The sequence below is a fragment of the Capra hircus genome, chromosome 4 (genome assembly GCF_001704415.2).
Source record: "Capra hircus breed San Clemente chromosome 4, ASM170441v1, whole genome shotgun sequence".
NCBI lineage: Eukaryota > Metazoa > Chordata > Mammalia > Artiodactyla > Bovidae > Capra > Capra hircus.
The window spans coordinates 95,239,536-95,261,459 of NC_030811.1; the positions used below are offsets into that span (position 1 = coordinate 95,239,536).

General features: G+C 39.4%; 1 protein-coding gene across 1 annotated transcript in view; it reads right to left on the reverse strand.

The window, feature by feature from the left end:
- The window catches only part of TSPAN13 (tetraspanin 13), a 37,602-nt gene continuing 17,995 nt past the window's right edge, over positions 2,318-21,924 (reverse strand). Inside the window, exons 2-6 of the mRNA XM_005678996.3 lie at positions 15,502-15,669; positions 14,453-14,533; positions 13,546-13,659; positions 10,670-10,783; positions 2,318-3,434 (exon numbers count right to left, since the gene is read on the reverse strand). Coding sequence (XP_005679053.1) covers positions 3,360-3,434; positions 10,670-10,783; positions 13,546-13,659; positions 14,453-14,533; positions 15,502-15,669 — 552 coding nt within the window. The 3' untranslated portion in view covers positions 2,318-3,359. The remainder of the gene's footprint in view (positions 3,435-10,669; positions 10,784-13,545; positions 13,660-14,452; positions 14,534-15,501; positions 15,670-21,924) is intronic.

Below are 21,924 nucleotides of genomic sequence, written 5' to 3' on the forward strand. Positions count from 1 at the left end.
ATGCACAGCCTCAAAATTTTCCATTTGTAGTAGCATTATGTTTTTCTAAAACATTTCTCTATGTGAAATACATATACAGAGAATGAGAATTTTTAAAGTCGAGTTTGTCTTTTTTAGTAAGTGCTAGGTTTAGAAGGAAGAAGCTCTAGAGTCTTTAGTCCTCAGTCTGTTGTCGGTCAAGACAGACCCTGATTTGACATGCACCCTCCTCTGAATTCACAAAATGTTTTTGTGGCAAAATTTCTGTGCACACAGACAGCGGCCCTCCCGTCATCCTGGGATCAGTCAGACCTCAGCAGGTTCACCAACAGCCATCTGGGACTCAGAGGTTAGTGGCCCTAAAGAGTCATGTTTCTCAATCCCCGGGCTGTAACTGAGTTGACCTAATTAATGCTGTTGCAATTAGAGCACAAACCAAAGCTATGGGTTGCTTTTCTCTGGAACAGCCCCTTTCCACATAGAATCATTCGTACCAAGAAAAAGTATTCTATTAGGAGATTCTAGAACCTCATGGAAACTTCAAAATGCAACAAAGCAAATGGGGAAAATACAAAATGCTCTAAAGGAAGACAGAGTCCAGAAATCTCACTTCCTTCATGTGTCACACTCTCATGGTACAAGTGGGAACATTTTTAGGGTTGCCCTGAGCCCTGAGGGAGAACAGAACATGTCACCCCAGAAAATGCCTCTTTGGCATAAAGATCATTGTGAGCTGATTACGTGAGGGGAATCACTGACTGAAACTGCCCACCCTGCTCAGGCAATCACAGAAACCATCTGCATGAGTTATTTTATAACAGGAGATCCTGGTAAGGAACATGGAACTAACAGGTTACCACCAACCAGAAGAATTCGGGTCGAAAGGTTGGAAGGCGACAGGAGATGCGAGTCCATATGTCGTCCCAGAATCCTCCTCGCTGGAATCCATCTTGACTGAGCGACGTGTGAGCCACTGGGAAGGACCCTGAGTCAGAAAGATCGGCCAGAGACAGCCCGGAAACTAATCGCATCACCACAAAACCCAAGACAGTGAGCCACATGGCAGAAGAGTCCTCTGGGGCTCCCTTACCCTGCTGCTCTCCACCCAGGTGGCCCTTCTCAACAAAGTCTCTTGTTTTGTCAGCCTGTGTGTCTCTTTGGACAATTCACTTCTGAGTGTTAGACAACCGCCCAACTCTCGGGACCTGGAAGGGGTCCCCTTTCTTGCAACAATTATTTTGGAGGAACAACAGACAGGAGAAGCTCGGAAAAAAAGAGTAGAAACTTACTCTTCTGTAAGATAAACTTACATTTCAATCTCCATTTGTAAATACGTCTCCTTCTCTGTACCAGGAAGAGAAGCATGATTCCAAATCACCAAAAACTCATATCAATGGTGCTGGTTTAAAACTGCTGACAAACCTCATCCCTGTTTACTGTGCCTTTCCTGGTAACTTCCCATAACTGGCTTCCAGACCACCACACACACACACACACACACACACACACACACACACACACACACACACACACACACACACACACACACACACCCACCACACCCCTGGTAACTTCCCATAACTGGCTTCCTGACCAACACATACAAACACACATAAACACACACACACACATACCTGGTAACTTCTCATAACTGGCTTCCTGACCACGACACACACACACACACACACACACACACACACACACACACACACCCCTACCTTTCTCTTGCCCTTAGCTAAAGATGGTATTAAGACAATGGCTTGAGCCATCTCAAAGAGTTAATCTGTCTTTCTGGGTATTTCCTATACGTACATGAGGTATACATGTTAATAAATGTCTGTTGGTTCTCTTGTTATCTGTCATTTATTAAGTGGGGTCTGTGTCGAGAACTCAGGAGAATAGAGGGAAAATGGTTCTTCATCTACAACAGCGTGGGAATTGCAGCAAGAGAATTTAGCTTGCTTAAAAGATGAGCCAGTCTGTCAGAGGCATGTAAGTACCCACCAACAAAATGCTTTAAAATTCTATATATAGGTCAGCCATTTCTCCTCTTTCTTGCTCTAAAAGCATCAAAACAATTACTAATGAAATATCATATACTACATAAAATATGACAGGTAATTAGTAGTGACAGGAAAGAACTTCTATATTTCCCCCCACCGAGATAAGCAGCTTCTCTTTTAAAAAACAATTTTCACATGGAGAAAATAGACACTGAAACATTTCAAGAAAAGATTCTGGCATGACTTACTGGTGCAGGAAGTTAATTCCACAGTTGGATTACAAACTTAAATAGCAACTCAGTTCTATGAACCCAAAGCAAAAAAGAGAATTCCACTTCACTTAATTCATTTATCAACCTTTCCATTACTTTCTTTTAATTCAAACATCCAAAGACGAAGAAAGGTTTCCATACTTTAATTTTTTAACATAATATACAGAACCACAATACTATTTAAATTTCAAATTATGGGAGATCACATTCAAATATGCTTGGATTTGACAAGCTGCTGTGACAATACTGAGAAATTTCATGAGAAGGGTATTTAGAATTTGTAAGATAATCAAATATTGTTTTACTATGTGAGCCAACGAATTAATAGTAACTTGTTTAAAAAGGCAATCTTTTGGACTTCAAATTATTATAAAAGGATACCAAGATTATATATAGATATGCTTTCTGAATTTCTCAAACTCATTTCATTTTGAAGGCCAAAGGTAAACGTTACACATTAGGACATTAAGGAAATCATTTCTCCTTTTCACTTACCTGTAAAAATCAAAACCTAAACCATACTTTCCTAAAGACACGACTATTTCTAGACTACATTAGTGTGATCAGAAAGACTACTAGAACTAACTTATCACTTTTATATTAACAATATTCACCACATCACTTCTTTCCTAAAAGGACAAAAAACTGGGGAGTTTAGATTTCCCTTGTTGAACTTATAATAATCTCATACTTTCTGGCTTTAATAAACTTCAACTCTTTTTTTCCAGTGAGAACTATCTATACAGCACAGTGCCATTTAACAATTATTCCAGTGAGATGTACATTAAGAGTCACAATATGATCAACACAATAGTGCCTTACAAAGTTTTTCTGCAGGTAAAAATGCTAAGAAAGGCCACAGTAGACAGTGCCAGACACTGTGAAAAACAGCAGATTACAGCTACCACTGAGGTTCAGAGGAGACCACAAGTTTCAGATTTGTTTCAGCAACGGAAAAAGAAAAACATTTAGAGAAACATAAAAATATGTAACTCCACTGTCAATAATGTAATTTTTCAGGTACTGTTTCCTTAAACAGGCAAACTAGCTTAACTTAGAAGATGTGTACAAGATCAGCATATGAAAGATGTTCCTTGTTTTCTCATCAAAGGAATGCACTAGGATTAGCACGAGGGTCTTTCTGGTTCCTGTATCTGTAGGTCAGCCAAACTCCCAGGATCTGGAAGGGAAGCAAGAAAAGAAGAAAGAGAAAGTAACAGTTGTGTGTGTTTACTCAGTTGACCCATAAAATAATCTGAACTCTCTGAAGCACTTTGTATTGTTTGTTCAAAGAGGAAGAGATTTCTTTTTAAAATGTAGTAAGTAACCCAAATTCAATGCCCTAAGAAAAACTGAACATTAGGGTAGGCCAACTAATGGTGCTCTGAGCTTGTCCACACCATAATCCTCAGAACCTGTGAGCATGCTATCTTACACCATAATAGGGACACTGCAGACATGACTGCGTTAAAGCTCATGAGATAAAGAGATCACGAGAGTGAACTCTGTGATGTAATCACAAGGGTCCTTGAAAGAGGGAAGCAGGAAGGACAAAAACCAAAGAGAGCCCAGACATACAGCTCAAAGGCAATGTGACAACAGAGGCATTAGCAAGGAGAGTCAGAAGGCACCATGCTGCTAGCTTTGAAGATGGAAAAAATGTCAATTTGGAATCGAGCCAAGGAGCGCAGGCAGCCTCTAGAAGGTAGAAAAGGCAAGGAAACACGTCTCTCCTAGAGTTTCCAGAAACAGTCTCTACTTTAAGCTTCTGATCTCCAGAAGTTTAAGACAGTAAATCTGTGTTGCTTTAAGCTACTACAAGTATGATTACTTATTAGAGTGCAAAAGGAAGCAAATACAAACACTAACTTGTCTTAATAGCTAAAATATCATATGTTTTGCTAATTCAAACTAAGTTCAGTGAAAATTAAGCAATAACAAAAACCCTGCAATAAATACATTTTCCAACACAGATCATAAAAAATGTAATTCCTACCTCTCGAAAGGTGGGGAGATGTATACTTTCAGAAAAGTAATTAAATAGTGATTGTCACATTTCCCTCACCATGTTCACTAATGAGATAACCAATAGAACCTATCATTTTTTTAAATAAGAAATGTGTTCATTCTGGTGGTCCTGCTACCTCAAAGCTGATTTATTTAAAATATTCAAAAATTCTTAGACAAAATTTAATGAAACAAAATGAAATTCAAATTATATTTCCATATTTCAGACCTAGGCCAACTTTTAATCTAAATTTTGTTTGTTCGACTTCATAACTACTCATTAGCTATTGAAACTCGGAGAAGGCAACGGCAACCCACTCCAGTACCCTTGGCTGGAAAGTCCCATGGACGGAGGAGCCTCGTGGGCTGCAGTCCATGGGGTCGCGAAGAGTCGGACACAACTGAGTGACTTCCCTTTCACTTTTCACTTTCATGCATTGGAGAAGGAAATGGCAACCCACTTCAGTGTTCTTGCCTTGGGGAATCCCAGGGACGGGGGAGCCTGGTGGGCTGTCGTCTATGGGGTTGCACAGAGTCGGACATGACTGAAGCGACTTAGCAGCAGCAGCAGCAGCTGTTGAAACTACCTCTAGACAACAGTGGTAAATCCAAAATTTTCTCCATTTACCACAGTAATAATTCCCGAGTTACTGTAAAACTCATGACTGGCAGAGGAGTTCCCTGGTGGCCTAGTGGTTAGGATTCTGGGCTTTCACTGTCATAGCCTGGGTTCAATACTTGGTTGGAGAACTGAGATCCCACAAGCTGTAAGGCATGGCCAAGGGAAAAAAAAAAAAAGGAAATTCATGACTGGCAATGTTTATATAGTTGTTATAACATCTAAGGATGTAGGGGCTGCTGGTTTGAGAGGTAAACTAAGGAAAGATAAGTGTAATTTAGGAAATAGCAACCCACTCCAGTACTCTTGCCTGGAGAGTCCCAGGGACAGGGGAGCCTGGTGGGCTGCCGTCTGTGGCATCGCACAGAGTCGGACACGACTGAAGTGACTTGGCAGCAGCAGCAGCAAGGAAGTAGAAAGTCTGGTTTGGAGTCTGTATGACGAGGCAGGGATGGGGGGAATTTACTTAAACATACAAAGAGTACTTTGTGTCTAGCTCAGTTCTTCACACTTCACAAATTCATACCATTTGATCAAAAACTCTATATGATAGGAATTGTCATTGTTCTCATTTTACCAATGAGGGAACTGAGGCATGGAGAGGTTAAGTAACTGGATGACAATCACCCTGGGCATGAGTGCTAGAGCCAGGTTCAAATCTGGGGTCCATGCATCTAATTATTCTGTTGCTTGAGAGAAGAATCTGATGTGGTACTGGCCATTCTCAGGCTAACAACATTCCATCTGCCATTTCAGCCACACTCATATTACAGGACTGAAATCCTTTCACACAGAGTAACTTCTCCACCACCCCTCAACCTGCCTGACCATCATTTCCTTGCCCCTGTCTCAGAAACATGGGCACACAGGGAACTTCTGCTTTAAAGTTTTGAGATTGTTGAATACTTTTATTATCAACCCAGGATACAAGCTGATAGTGCAAGTTACAGTCCTTCGGGGAAACAGGGCCATAAAGTAAATTAAATGCTCATAACCTGGAGCCATATTCTATCAAAGTTTAATTCCTCCAATTCAACTGTGACAAAACGAGACCACCTCTTCTGTGTGTCCCACTGCCAAACCATCTCCTTGCAACCAGGGAGAGCATGACAGGGAGGTCATGCCTAAAGTACAGAAAGATCCAAGTTGGATAATCATGTATAGTGGATTTTTAGATTACAAAGGTGCTCATGACTTAAAGATTTTCAATGGTAACTTTGACTAGACCTGATCATGAACTCTGCTGATTCTAGAAACTATACCCAGGACATGGTAGGTCACCAAAGTACAGTTTTATAAAATGTCTATGTAGAGTGTGCAACAAGTGTGTCCTTTGCTATTTATTTTTATATTTATTAAATGCAGAAAGATGTAACATAATATGCCAAATTATTAATGTTGATGATTTGAGTAGGTAACTTCAGGTAGTAGATCCCGTCTTTCAGCTTCACAATTTTCTGTATTTTCCAAAAGTTTCTACAAAGCATATGCACTAACTTTTAAAACTTCTTTTTTTAATTTTATTTTATTTTTTAAATCTTTAATTCTTACATGCGTTCCCAAACTTTAATTTTAAATAAATATTTCTTTGATGGTTTAAATTTATTTTCATGTGTTACAAAATAGTTCAAACGAACTCTTTCTATTTCTTCTATGACAAGAAATCATCAGCTGGTTAGACTCATCCCTTCAAGTTCTGAGAATTGCTGATTCTGTGAAATACTGAATAATAAAAATTTAAAAAGAAAAAGTGTATACACCCAAAAAAATATCAGATTGGATAGAATGTTATAAAAATCTCTAGTTAGGTTTCAAAAGGAATTGGTGTATAAAATATAAAGCAGGATTCCATGAAAGAACACTTGCAAAATCTAAGACCCAAGAGTTTATACTCTTAAATAATTAGTATTTTAAAAAAACAGTGGGGGCTGGGAGGAATGAACAGAGCACAGAGGATCTTTAGGGCAGTGAACATACTCTGTATGATACCACAGCAACGGATATATTTGTCTGAACTCATAGATCGTACAACGGCAAAAGTGAACCCTAACGGAGGTGATGGACTTGGAGTGGTTAGGATGTGCCGGTGTGGGTTAAGCGGGACAAACGCAGCATCTGGTGAGCAGTCGTGATAGTGGGGGAGGCTGTGCATGGGCGGGAGTGGGGAGGGCGATCCTGGACATCTTTGTTCTGTACTCTCAGTACCATTGTGAACTTAACTGCTCTAAAAATACAATCCTCTTTAAAAAAATATGCATAGCCGAAGCAGCGTGACCTGATGAGAAGAAAATGGAGCTGCTCAAAAGGATTAAATTCTCAAAATATATCCCAGATATAAAAAAGAAACCACGTGGCCATTGATTCTGGCTAATAAAGCATATTCAGATTGGTCATTCTGGTATTTTTACCATCTATATTTTCAAGTTTTTATGACAAAAATCCAATTTTCTTTTAAAGGAAAGATAGGAAATGTGTACAGAATTGTTTTCAAGTGGTATATGAATTTTCTTGGATCGATGCCATGACCGACCCAGAAGTAAGATGGCTCTTTCCTGAGAAAAACTAAAACGAGAAAATGCTTAGATTAGAAAGGGATGTTAGGGGAAACTTCCTTTAAAAAGTGACTACTGAGCTTGGTCTTTATCTCCACTTTGATCATTATAGCTAAGAGTGGACTTTTCATTCTTGAAGGGAAACAAAAATTGAGTTAGAATAAAATATGTAAAACACACATACACATACATGTATATAATGTGCTATCTATATTAATTATACATTTTATACATATGTATATACATTATATGCATAAATGCAATACATGTCACACACAATTAAAATGAGATCTAATGTGTAACATGGTGACTGTAGTTGATAATACCATATTGTACAATTGAAATTGGCTGACAGAGTAGAATTTAAATGTTCTCACCAAAAAAAATAGGTAAATGTTAATTAAATTGATGCGGGAATCTTTTCACATGTATAGTGTAGTGTAGTAGCGTTACGTCGCTCAGTTGTGTCCGACTCTTTGTGATTCCATGGGTTGTAGCCCACCAGGTTCCTCTGTCTAGGGGATCAAACTCAGGTCTCCTGCATTGCAGGCAGATTCTTTTACCATCTGAGCTACAAAGAAGAGCTTCCACATGTATACATCCGTCAAATCATCATGATGTACACTTTAAATACCTTACAATTTTGTCTATTATACCTCAATAAAACTGAGATTAAAAAAAATTTAAAAAAACTGAGATATATGTATATATTTTTATATTTAGTTGTACAGAGAGAAATAAACTTCTAGGCCCAAGATGAAGCTGCTATAATATTATCCAGAGTGCCACATCAGCGAGTAAAAATATTTGGGTAACTTCTGTGTCCCTGTAAACTCTCTGCTTCACCAGAAGTGCAGCATATTCGGCCAGCCAATCCCCAAAGGCCAAGCCAACTCTAGACCTTCTCCTCCCAAACAAGACTGACTCTCTGGCCCCAGCTAACGAGATATTTTCTATTATTCTCTTCCTTATTCTTCATCCTATAAAAGCTCCTTGCCTTCTGCCTTATTCTGCAGTTCTCCAAAAGAAGACTTTCCACAAAGCGTTAAAGTGTGTTCATATCACCTATACTGTCTACTTTAACCATTTTTAACATATATAATAAAAATGAGAAAGGCCTTTCTAAACATACAAATCAACTGGGTAAACCATATAGGTAAAAGCAATAAACTTACTATGCAAAAGTAACATCTATACATTTTATTTAAAAGTCATAAAAAAGTGAAGTCAATGCCCAAGAAATTGCAAGCAGAACAAGAAGCCAAGCAGAGTGACAGACAAGAGGAAGAGGGGATGGGAGGGAAGGCAGGAAAGAAAAGCAGAACAGACAGCCTTCTGTGTGGCTGGTGAGCCCCCAGCCCTGGGCCCTCCTTTCTAGACACTTTCTGGGCCCTGCGGCCCGCTCTCATCTTTTAAAAAAATTTCCCCTTTTTGGCATAGACTGAGTGACAGGGGACCCAAAGGGCCTTGACCGAGACAGACTTTAGGCGGGCAACTGATAAAAGAAATGCCAGTGGGCCAGAAACACATGAACTTATTTTCAAATTCACTAGTCACATTTCCAAAAGAGCAAGCAAAACTGTAATACTATTTACACCTATTAAACTGGCAAGTATCTTTAAAGATAAAAATATCAAGAATTAGTGCTTAAAGCAAAAGTTGGTAGAATCTCCCCCAAATGGCCATTTGGCAATATTTATCAAACTCTTTTAAAATGCCCACATACTGAACGTGTCATAGTTTACTTCTGGAGGTGTACTCAAAGAAAAAAGCTCACAGATAAAAAATTACATACAAGGAAGTTAACTATGGAATTACTTATTATAGGGACATACTGAAGGGGAAATTAAATATCCAAGAAATTAAATGACACAGTGAACTTCAAACATACAAAACATTAAATATTTTTCTGATTTTCTTTTAAAGATAAATGTTTATTCTTACAATAGCCTACCATATATTTCTATAGTTACGTGCACAATCTCACCTAACAGCATTACTCTATACATACTATTCTATTATATGTCTAAAATAGGGGAGTAACAAAAACAATTAACACAACAATCATAGGGGTGCCAGCATCTTTTTTTAAGCGGGCATAATATGTACAATTTACTCATGTCTACAAACCAGCAGCTAAACACACAGCACCTGCCATATATCAGGCATTATTCTAAATATTGCAAGCTTTATTAATATATATACTAGCTCCTTTAAGTATCACAACAACTCTATGAAATAGGGGCTTTCCGTTATTATGCCTGTTTGTAAAGATGAAGAAACATAAGCACAGAAAGAGAAAATTACTTGCCCAAGGTCAAACCTGGTTACCTGCTTACTAAGCAGGGTAAGTAGGTTTCTAACCACACAGTGCATTGTTTAACTAGTGGCTCTTGTCTAGTAAACTCAAATTTAACCAGCTCCTTATTGGAAAACACAAGCTGGCCCAAAGGTCCACTGTTACAAACAATAAACATTCTTGGTATCCATTTTACAGACTTATAGGAACATCTCCAAAAATAAAGCACTGCAGGCAGAATTTATGAATTAAAGAAAAAATTTAATTTTAATATGTAGTGACAATTCAGATGCATCAAAAATGTCCACGGTTATCAAGCATTCAACAAAAATAATGAGGAATTCTGCATTCCTCAAAAATTACCAAAATAATATGCATGTGGTTTTGCTTAGATGTATGTCAATATAATAATACACTAATATAATATAAATATTATATAGATAAGAAATTAATAACTGTGGTTACTTACAGATTTTAGAAGGCTAGGAATAAAGGGGAGTGAGGGATGGAGTTGGAAGGTAATTTTCCAAAGTAAACCTTTATGTAAACATATGTGGGTATACTACACATTAACAGATATATTAAACAATGTGAAGGTGCTACCTATGCCAAAATTATATTTAAAGTTACAATTTATCATACAACTGTAGAAATAGAAGAGACCTTAGAGATGACTCAGTCCAGTCTCTTCATCTGTTTATTTTATTTTACATAATTTAATGATCAAGCATTTCCTTAAAAAGGAAGCTCTGTCTTCTGATTTCAAGCCAGGGGTCCTCCTATTGCAATATTAGTTCTCAGTGAAAACATCCATCAATATGTTCCAAAAGTTCAGTGCCATGCTAAGGCAAAATGCCACGCCCTCATGCCCTAGAAAACAGAAATCCCTGTTTGTCCCTGTGACAAAGGTGTGAAGATACTGAGTTATGTGCACATACCTCTGTAAAACTGAAGAAGAGGCCAATGCCACCGACAAATCTCAAAACCTCTCCCGCATACCTTCCTATAATTGGAGCACAGGGTGAGCAGGGGTGGCTGCTTTTCACACAGCTCTGTATCAATTAAAAAAAAAAAAAAAAGAAGTTGTATTGAAAAGTACATTTATAATGAGAAAGTTTAAAAAAAAGATACCCACCCACATAAAAATTAGTGTCTGGAATATCATATCCAATTGGAGACCATTCTTCTTTAGCAGTGTCCAAAATGGTTTTAGAAAAGGCAAAGGAACCAGAGATCAAATGGCCAACATCCGCTGGATCATGGAAAAAGCAAGAGAGTTCCAGAAAAACATCTATTTCTGCTTTACTAACTATGCCAAAGCCTTTGACTGTGTGGATCACAATAAACTGTGGAAAATTCTGAAAGAGATGGGAATACTAGACCACCTGACCTGCCTCTTGAGAAACCTGTATGCAGGTCAGGAAGCAACAGTTAGAAGTGGACATGGAACAACAGACTGGTTCCAAACAGGAAAAGGAGTATGTCAAGGCTGTATATTGTCACCCTGCTAATTTAACTTATATGCAGAGTACATCATGAGAAACATTGGGCTGGAAGAAGCACAAGCTGGAATCAAGATCACCGGGAGAAATATCAATAACCTCAGATATGCAGATGACACCACCCTTATGGCAGAAAGTGAAGAGGAACTAAAAAGCCTCTTGATGAGAGTGAAAGTGGAGAGTGAAAAAGTTGGTTTAAAGCTCAACATTCAGAAAATGAAGATCATAGCATCCAGTCCCATCACTCCATGGGAAATAGATGGGGAAACAGTGGAAACAGTGGCAGACTTTATTTTTGGGGGGCTCCAAAATCACTGCAGATGGTGATTGCAGCCATGAAATTAAAAGACGCTTACTCCTTGGAAGAAAAGTTATGACCAACCTAGATAGCGTATTCAAAAGCAGAGACATTACTTTGCCAACTAAGGTCTGTCTAGTCAAGGCTATGGTTTTTCCAGTGGTCATGTATGGATGTGAGAGTTGGACTATGAAGAAAGCTGAGCACCGAAGAATTGATGCTTTTGAACTGTGGTGTTGGAGAAGACTCTTGAGAGTCCCTTGGACTGCAAGGAGATCCAACCAGTCCATTCTGAAGGAGATCAGCCCTGGGTGTTCTTTGGAAGGAATGATGCTAAAGCTGAAACTCCAATACTTTGGCCACATCATGCGAAGAGTTGACTCACCGGAAAAGACTCTGATGCTGGGAGGGATTGGGGGCAGGAGGAAAAGAGGATGACAGAGGATGAGATGGCTGGGTGGCATCACCGACTCGATGGATGTGAGTTTGAGTGAACTCCAGGAGTTGGTGATGGACAGGGAGGCCTGGCATGCTGCGATTCACGAGGTCGCAAAGAGTTGGACACGACTGAGCGACTGAACTGAACTGAACTGAAAATCCTAAGCTGGCTCCCAAGATCCCCATCCCTGAATAATCACCCCTGGAGACTGGATAGAATTTGTGAATATGATGGGTCCTCTCTCCCATGTTTATGTGGCATTACATAAGTCACTGTCTTCATAAAACGAAACTCTGTTGTGAGATGGCTGTATAGTTAAGACCTGACCGCAGCTTCCAGGAGCTAGGAGACACCAGCAAGAAAATGGAACTTCAGTCCTACAACCACCAGAAGCTGAATTTGGCCCACGATAGCTTCGTAGGAGACTCCAAACCTCAGATGAGACTGCAGCGCTGGCTGACACTTCATTCCGGTGAGATCCTGAGCACAGGACCCAGTCAAGCCAAGCCCAGACTCCTGATTTAGGAAACTAAGGTAATAAATGGATATTGTTTTAACCACTAAAATTGCGGTAACGTAATACACAGCAATAGAAAACTATGAATCCCACAAAGGAGGCCTCAGTGAGGGGATATCCAGCTCAGGGCTCAGCAAGGGGGTAATAGAAGTTTCCCCAAAACATAAACACATCTGACTACCAGGAAAGCCAAGCTCCAAGTCTATCCCCATAAAGGACTGGGTTGGACCTGCAAGGTCAGGATTTAGGCATGATCAACAGAATGTCTCTAATTGGTCCATTGCCAGCTTAGCTTTCAGACAGAAAGGGCATGAAGTTGTGATGGGGAGGAAGGGAGAGAGGAAAGAGGATGGTTCCATGTGTTCTCCACCCTGGGGATGTATAGCTGGTTGACAAGTCCAATTTAATACAGACCACTCTCTTCCTCCCCACCAATAGGCTTCCATACGAAGATATTTACTCGCTAACCTTTCACAGCTTGTTCTGGGAAGAGCTGAATGGGAAGGAATTAGAGGCAAAGAACCCAAATCATCTTTGGTGTCTGTGGGATATTCAGGACCCTCAGGAATGGATGCTTGAGAACAGACAATCGATACAAGAGTGTTCATAGAATGGAACACTGGTATATAAAAAAGTTTTTTAAGTACAATTCAGCATCAGAAGTCCATGTCTTCCATGTTAACCATTATTTATCTGTATGTGCTAGTGTGAAAGTCGCTCAGTCATGTCCGACTCTTTGAGACCCCATGGATAGTCTATGGAATTCTCCAGGCGAGAATACTGGAGTGGGTAGCAGTTCCCTTCTCCAGGGGATCCTCCCAACCCAGGGATTGAACCCAGGTCTCCCACATTGCAGGCAGATTCTTCACCAGCTGAGCCATCAGGGAAGCCCAAGAATATTGGAGTGGGTAGTCTGTCCATTCTTCAGGGGATCTTCCTGCCCTAGGAATCGAACCGGGGTCTAATGCATTGCAGACAGATTCTTTACCAGGTGAGCTACCAGGGAAGCCCATCTGTATGCAATATGTCTCCAAAAATGTTTTATACTTTGTACTTACTGCCAGACAGGTATCATTTGGGTTAAAACTTCGGAACCCACAGCAGTTTAAATTTCTCTGGATGTCATTCCGAGCACTTGCTGTATTGTTCCAACCAACTTCCAGGAGCTGAGCCTAGAAAAACGCATTTAACATATACATTAAAATATGGGACATCCCTGGTGGTCCAGTGGTTAAGACTCTGTGCTTCCACTGCAAGGGGTACACGTTTAATCCCTGGTTGGGGAAGACCCCACATGCCACACAGAGTGGCCATCAATAAATAAATAAAATGTGTTACCCCTGCATAAAATATATAAAACCGGGGCCTACAACTCTTAATACTGTGTATACCTAAAACAAATACTCTTTATAAGACCATCAAAACTTTTCAAAGGGTTATACCTCAATCTGCAACAAAAAGAAGGCACCATTGCTATCTCAAGAATAAAAATTCATGTTCACGAGCAGTTTCAAAGAAGCACTTGGTTCAAAGGCTTAGTTCCCAGAATGTAGCAAGACAAATTTTCCATTGCCCCAAAACTGAGACCCATATTCTTCAAACTAATTAATGTTTGAAAAGAATAATTGCCAGAATGAAACTGCAAACATTCTGGAGCACATGTTGCATTGCATACTGGCAGGGAAAGACTGGGTGAACATCCATTAGCAAGAGCACTTTTAGACCCTGTGAGGGCAAAATTCTACTTCAAAGATGCAAAAAATAGCAACATCTGATGTTGTAGGGCTCAAATCAGCCCCATGAAGGCAGCCAGGCACAAAAGACTTCGACTATATAGAGGGAAATGGCATTCTGAACAAGAAATTATTTTATATTCCAATCATTCCTCCCGCCTCCCTCTTTCCCATACTATGTGGTACAATAAAGCAGAAAGAAAAAAAAAAAAGAAAAAAAGCCTTTGCTTACCTGTTGCTCCTGGTTCAGGGCTAAACAGGCACATGATACCGAAAACTGGACAATAAATACAAGCAAGAGAATAATCATGTACTGAGAATCAAAGTTAAGTATATTTCTGGAAATATTTAGAATAACATAAAACAGAGGTACTAACAGCTTCATGAGGCACTAAAAGGAAGCCACCTAGAAAATAGAACAAGGGCACTTAGAGAAACTTCAAAAAGAATACATGTAATTTTTATTTTGATAAAACACTGTAGGTATAATTACATAAAAAAAATACTAACTACAGTAATTATTTAAAGGCTTTCTGTCATAGAGAACAGACTTGTGCTGCCAAGGGGAAGGAGAGTACAAAGGGATGGCTTTGGAGTTTGGGATTAGCAGATGCAAGCTGTTACATATATAAGAGTGGATAAACAAGGTCCTACTGTATAGTACAGGGAGTTATATTCAATATCCTGTGATAAGCCATAATGGAAAAGAATGTGAAAAAAATACATATGATATGTGTATAACTGAGTCACTTTGCTATACAGCAGAAATTAAACACAACGTTTAAATCAACTATACTTCAATGACATTAAAAATAAATAATAGCTGATCCATTGTAATTTCGTTTAGATTAAAATAAAAATTGTCACATAGAAAAAGCAGGAAGTAAGTATAGATAAATGTATGCAAGCTTTCCGAATACGGAGTCTTAAAAAAATCACTGAGAAATTCTCAACCTAATATTAAAGACTTGGAAAGGACCTAGAGGCCACTGAATCAGTTAAGTGTAATGCTGAATTTGCAACATACACATAGGACGATACTAAATTTGCAGAATAAATTCTTCATGATGTGAAAAGAAGAGAGCATATGTAAACATACAGTAACTTAACTAAGAAATGGTCCTAATATTGGTTGAGCAAATACACATAATGCTTGCCAGGAGCTGCTGTCTGACAATTCATCTCCTGATGGTAATTTTAAGTTAGAGTTATAAAAAGAGTAATCAACAAGGTAAAAACAAACCCAATGGGGGTAAAACTCCCAGTTGTAAAAAAGGATACAAAAAAAAGCAACACCTGATGGTGTTTCACAGCTCCAATCAGCCCCACTAACGCGATCAGGAACAAGAAGATGCCAACGGCGATGACCACGCCGACCACACGGAGACTGGAAATCAGCCCGAAGCCGATGCCCCATGCAGCAATTCCAATCAGAAGCAGGCTAACCAACTGCAAAAATCACCACAAAGGGCAGTGAGGCGGGAGGGGAAGGGGCAGGGAAAAGAAAGAGGAAAAGTGCCAACTTATATATTAATATCAAGGACATCCTTCAAGCACCTGCTTAGTAGCTTACAAATGATTGCTAACACTTGATACTAGAATACACATGTGATCTCATCATAGCGTTGTTTTAACAAGCATTAATCCTCAGACACGCTTTTAAAAAACAATCATCTATATAGTGCGGGGCCTCAGAGGCCATCTGGTTTACTAAACCTAAATGATTTCTACTTAAGCTTTTGAACTAATAGCATATTTAAAACTGCCAGACACCAATATATCTCAGTCTAACACACTAGGTTCCTCATGTGGAAATCACATATCTTTCTTTCAAAGCCCAGAACAAGTGAACTTCTCTGGGGTCTTCCTAAGTCCCCAACAAACCAAATTCATTTCTCAATTCTCTGAGCAATCTCTGTTCTTCAAATGTGGTTCTACTCTCTTCTTCACATTAACACTCTGATTCCAAGCTTGTCTCTCATAGGGGTCTGTGAACAACTTAGAGACCCCATCTTTTCACCTCTCTGTATTGCCCACACCTATCACAGAACTTGACCCTTGGAACAGCCAAAAATATCTTGCAGAACTGTCACTGAAATGGATTGCTTTAGATATCATTATCTTTTCCATCAGCATTCAAATATAGAGAGAAACTATTAAAACTTTTAGGACGAAAAGAGTGTTAAGAGATTTTAGCTACATTACTTAAACATGGCATTCTGAGTAAGAAGAAATTATTCTACATCCCAACCATTTAATTTGTATTATAAAACAAAGTCAAGTGTAAGAGGTAAACACGTGCCTCAATCGGTCATTACAACTCAAAGTTACAGCTACTTCTTTAAAATAACACTTAAATAGCATGTCATATTAAGATTATAATCAACTGATAGAAGACACAGCTTCAGTAGGTATGTGGGAAGGGTGGGGATGGGGGTGGAACAGGAAAGAGACAGGATCTTCAAGTCAATCAAGTGTTAACCATTTCCTGGAGCAACTTGACAGTTTTTAATACCCTGCTGGGAGAAACAGAAGTATGTAAAATAAACTTTCTAGCACCACTTTGCAGAGAAGGCAATGGCACCCCACTCCAGTACTCTTGCCTGGAAAATCCCATGGACGGAGGAGCCTGGAAGGCTGTAGTCCATGGGGTCGCTGAGGGTCAGACATGACTGAGCGACTTTACTTTCACTTTTCACTTTGATGCATTGGAGAAGGAAATGGTAACCCACTCCAGTGTTCTTGCCTGCAGAATCCCAGGGACAGGGTAGCCTGGTGGGCTGCTGTCCATGGGGTCACACAGAGTCGGACACGACTGAAGTGACTTAGCAGCAGCAGCACCACCACTTTGAGGCCTAATAAACTTTGTCTTGAAATACAAAATAAGTCAATACTCATTCAAATGATTCTTTACTGAAACGTATAATTTTTTATACATGTAGTTGTTTATCAGACACAAATTTTAAATTTCTTGGTACATAAAAATTCTTAACATGTATAGACATATGAGTAAAACGGCTAAATAACAGCAGCTGTTTGTATTTTTATCCACTTATGATAAAGCAGTAAAACTTGAGAACAAAAGCAACCATCTGTAGCACGACAGGCCCGAGTTACGGAGTTACATGGACCTGGTGGTCTCCACTGCATACACACAGGAAGCTTTTGTTTTCAGAGGGAGACGAAGAGGAAAAACTTCTCACAAACACTAATTTTCTCAACTGCTGCTTCTCAGCAGATCCGTCTGCGTCTGACTCTCTTATCACCTCATTCGCAGCCTTCTCAAACTTCAGACTCTCTTGGATGGACAAAAAGTCCTCGGCCCCATCACAAGTGAGCTTATTTCTGACTTTGTTGTATCCAAATATAACACATTTCCTTTCCCGAGGTGTGAAAGGCAGAAGCCTGGAGGAGGTGTCAAGGAAGGAGAGGGCGATGATGCTGGAGGGGCCTCGCTTCCGTGAGGGGAGAGGGCGACGCTTAGCATCCTCATCGCATGGTGGGAAGAAACACTGAAGATGGCCCACATGCTCAGCACATCAGACTGACCTGCTGTATGGGTCGGGGTTCTCCAGAGAAACAGAACCAAGAAGATACATACTGAGAGAGAGACAGAGGAGATTTATTACAAGGAATGGGCTTATGTAACTGTGGGGGCTAGAAAGTCCCCAATGTGCAGGGCAGGATGACAGGCTGGAAATTCTGGAAGGATTTCTATGATGCCATTTTGAGACAAAATCCCTTCTCCTTTAGGAAACCCAGTTCTTGTTCTTGATGCTTTCATGTTTCATATTGTACATGAGGCCCACAATTACTGAAAGTCAACTGAGTGTAAATGTTAATCACCTCTAAAAAATACCTTCAGAGCAACATCTAGACGGATGTCTGAAAAAAAACACCTTGCAATCACAGCACAGCCAAGTTTTCTGTAAAATTAACCAGCACTCGCCAGCTTCAAGTCCTGGGTGTGATGCCTGTTTATTTAATTAAATTCAGGGGCAGGACATTTACTCTGTATTTCTTTGAGGTTTAGGGCCAAAAAGATCGGAATCATGAATAATATGATACATAAAATTCTTCTAATCCATAGTTTTGAAGAATCCTTTTGGGAATCATCCCAAATCCTTAATGATATTAATGAAATTCTTGCCACAAGTTAAATATTCATCAACAAATGCTTGGTGCCCACTATATACTGGAAGCCAGAGACTTGCCATCTGGCTTTGTGGAACACACGGGCTCTGCCATACTTATTCAATCAAAACACAAAAGCAGCAACTGATAATCCATAAATCAAAGAGCAGGCTTGTGCTCCAATGACACCTCATTTACAGGTACTGAAACTTAAATTCATATAATTTTCATGTGGACCAAAATATTCTTCCCTTGATTTTTTCCAACCATTTAAAAATGTAAAAACTTAACTTTATTGAGGCTTTCAAGGCCTAAGTCAAAGATCTCTCTTGGTAAATGTCACATAGCACTTGAAAATATGTGGGTTATTTTCAAACATCTTTTGATATTGATTTCTAACATAATTACACAATGATAAAAGAATAGACTCCGTATGAGTTCAAAACCTTTAGGCCATGAAGTCTTTGCACCTTGTTTTATGTCCCTGGATATATTCCAGCGTCTCTTGGCTTATAGTCTATGGGAACTTAAAATAGAATCTACATCCTGCTATTGTGTGAAAAACCTTACTTATGTTGAATTGGGTCATAGAGGTTTTCAAGTCTACTATCTCCTTCTATGTTTCTGTCTATTCATGCTATTAGCTTTTGAGAGTTTGATACTGAAACTCCAACTAAAACAATCATAATTTATCTACTTAAACTGTAATACATAATGGAACTATATGTAACATTGTTCTGTATTTTCCAAGTCTCCTGTAAATGTGTTATCATACTTTCATAATAATTTAAAAACTAGAAAGAAAGAAGAAAAACATTTTAAATAAAAAACAATGTACAATCATTCTTCTTCGGCAGATTGTGCAATAACAAGCAATGGAATGGATGTGACTCACAGGCTGCAGCTTGCTGACTTTCATTCTAGAATTCAACATAGGAGAGAAGGAAAAAAATCACAATGGTACAGACCATTGCTATGTCAGAGATATTTTACAAGGTGGGCCAGAATATAGAATAATCAACAAACAACAAAAAAATCCAGATAGATAGAATAAGCCAAAGATTGCAAAGAAACAGTAAGGCAGCAGATAGTAGGCCAAAAAAAATGATCCCAACTGAATACTATCATGTGAAGCAAAAGGAGGAATGTTATATCGTATGGCAAAAGATGTCACTAAGTTAAGGGTCTAAAAAGGAGAAACTTATCTTGGATTATCAGGTGGTGTCTAAACGTCATAACAAGTGTCTTTGTAAGAGAGAGGCATATATGTATAATTATGGCTGATTCACACTGTTGTATGGCAGAAACCAGCCCAGCATTGCAAAGCAATATTCCTCCTATTAAAAAATAACCCCCCCCAAAAAAAAATAAGCGAGTGGCAGGAGGAGATTAGAGAGACACAGAAAGGAGACAGCAATTCAAAGACAGAGGCAAAGGGTAATGAGCCCACAAGCCAAGGAATGCTGGCCACCAGCAGAAAAGAGAAGAGGCAAGAAGGCAAGTAACAGATTCTCCCCTGGGGCTTCAGAGGGCGTGTAATCCTGTTGACTTTAAATATCTGGCCTCTTGAACCGTTAGAATAAATCTTTTGTTTTTAAGCCACCATGTTTGTCGTCATTTGTCACAGCAGGCCACACAGCTCACACAAAACAATTCACACATTTGGAAACAAGCAAGTCAAGAACATCTGTTAAAGAAATCTGCCTGATATTTTATCACTAACATAATCCCCACCAGTAGAGCTGGAGTGAAGTATTTAGCTATCGCTGTCAGGACCCTCCCAACAAACCAAATCCTTTATTTAAAACAGCAGCATTTTAGCAATAGGAGAAAACTGTTCTCTGCTCTCTCAGCTACCCAACTTACAAGCTCATTAACAATGAGAATCTTTTGGCCTTCGAAAAATAAAATCTACAACTAAAAGGGGGTGGGGTGGGGTGGGTAGAGCACTTTATCACTTCCATAAGAAGTTCTAACTCCCAAACTAGGCATTACATGGTTACTGAACATATCATCTAGAACACTCACAAGCGTCTCTGCTCTGGTTTTTCTCCTCTAGATGTGTGCTCAGTCATGTCTGGTTCTTTGCAACCCTATGGACTGTAGCCCATCAAGCTCCTCTGTCTATGGGATTCTCCAGGCAAGAATACTGGAGCGGGTAGCCATTCCCTTCTCCAGAGGATCCTTCCAAACCAGGGATCAAACCTGTGTCTCCTACGTCTCCTGCATTGGCAGGTGGATTCTTTACCACTGTACCACCTCAGCAGCCTTCTGTGGACCTCTCTGTCAAGATTATTCCTCACCAAGTTCACTCTGCTCTATCTCTAATATAGTTTTACTCTATCTTCATCACTGACACTAGGCACCTCTCCTTCAAAAACCTTTGAGAGGGTATATCAGTTTCCTATTATTGCTTTAACAAATTAGCGCAAGCTTAGTGGCTTAAAACACCACAAAAGCACACTCTTATAATTCTAGAGGTCAGAAGTCCAACATGGGTCTTACTAAGCTAAAATACTGGTATCAGTAACACTTCATTCCTTCTGGAATCTCTAGGGAGAAATCCATTTCTTTGCCTTTTTCAGATTTTTTTTTTAAGTGACAACTTTTAATTCACTTTTGCTTCAAAGTTGTCTTTAAAACTAAGCACACAGAGAAACAAAGCCTAGAAACGAACGAGCTGTGTGTTCACAGAAATAAAAACACCACACGGTATGTGCTAGTAGGTTTGCTCTGAAGACAAAGAATGGAAATCACAAGATCAAGTAGCTATCTTACGAAGTTCTAAGAAAAAAAGATTATTCTATATTCAAATGCAAGTTTAAATATTTCCTCTTCAGCTGCCGTTCTAGCAAAACCAATGTGGCAGCACAAAAGAAAAAGAAAGAAAAAAGAAAAAACAAAGAAAGAAACAAAACATAAAAACACACATTAGCATCAAAGGTCAACACAAGGCCAAAGGTGAGAGTTCAAGCATCATAGAAGCTGAAGAGAAAGGGATTCCAGAAGCCAGGGATTCTAGAAGTTCAGACAGGGATTCTGAACTTCTTGGCCTGTATATTCTCCCCTTCCATCTTCAAAGCCAGCTGTGCTGTATCTTCAAATTTCTCAGACTGCAACTTGCTTCTCTAAGTATATCACATTCTTTGAGTATAAGCCACCTACAACCCTCTTATACAGACCTTTGTGATTACATAGGGCTCCCCCAGGTAATCTAGGATAATCATTCCATCTCAATATGCTTAATTTAATCACATCTTCAAAGCCTCTTTTGTTATATAAGGCCACATAGTCACAGGTTCTAAGGATGAGGATGTGTACGTTGAGGGGAGAGGAGTATCAGCCTACCACAGAGGGTTCTGGGAACAGGGGCAACTGAGTTACCCACATAACTGAATCCTTCCTGCTACACATGATTTAAAATATCAAAAAGAGCCTTCACATTTTATTTAAATATACAGCTGACTGCTGAGAAACTATGGGAAATTCCCACAGGCCAGAAAGGAAAGGAGAACTGAAAAGCAGAAAGCAAGCATACAACTGGCGCAACGGGGCCATGAGAAGGTGGAC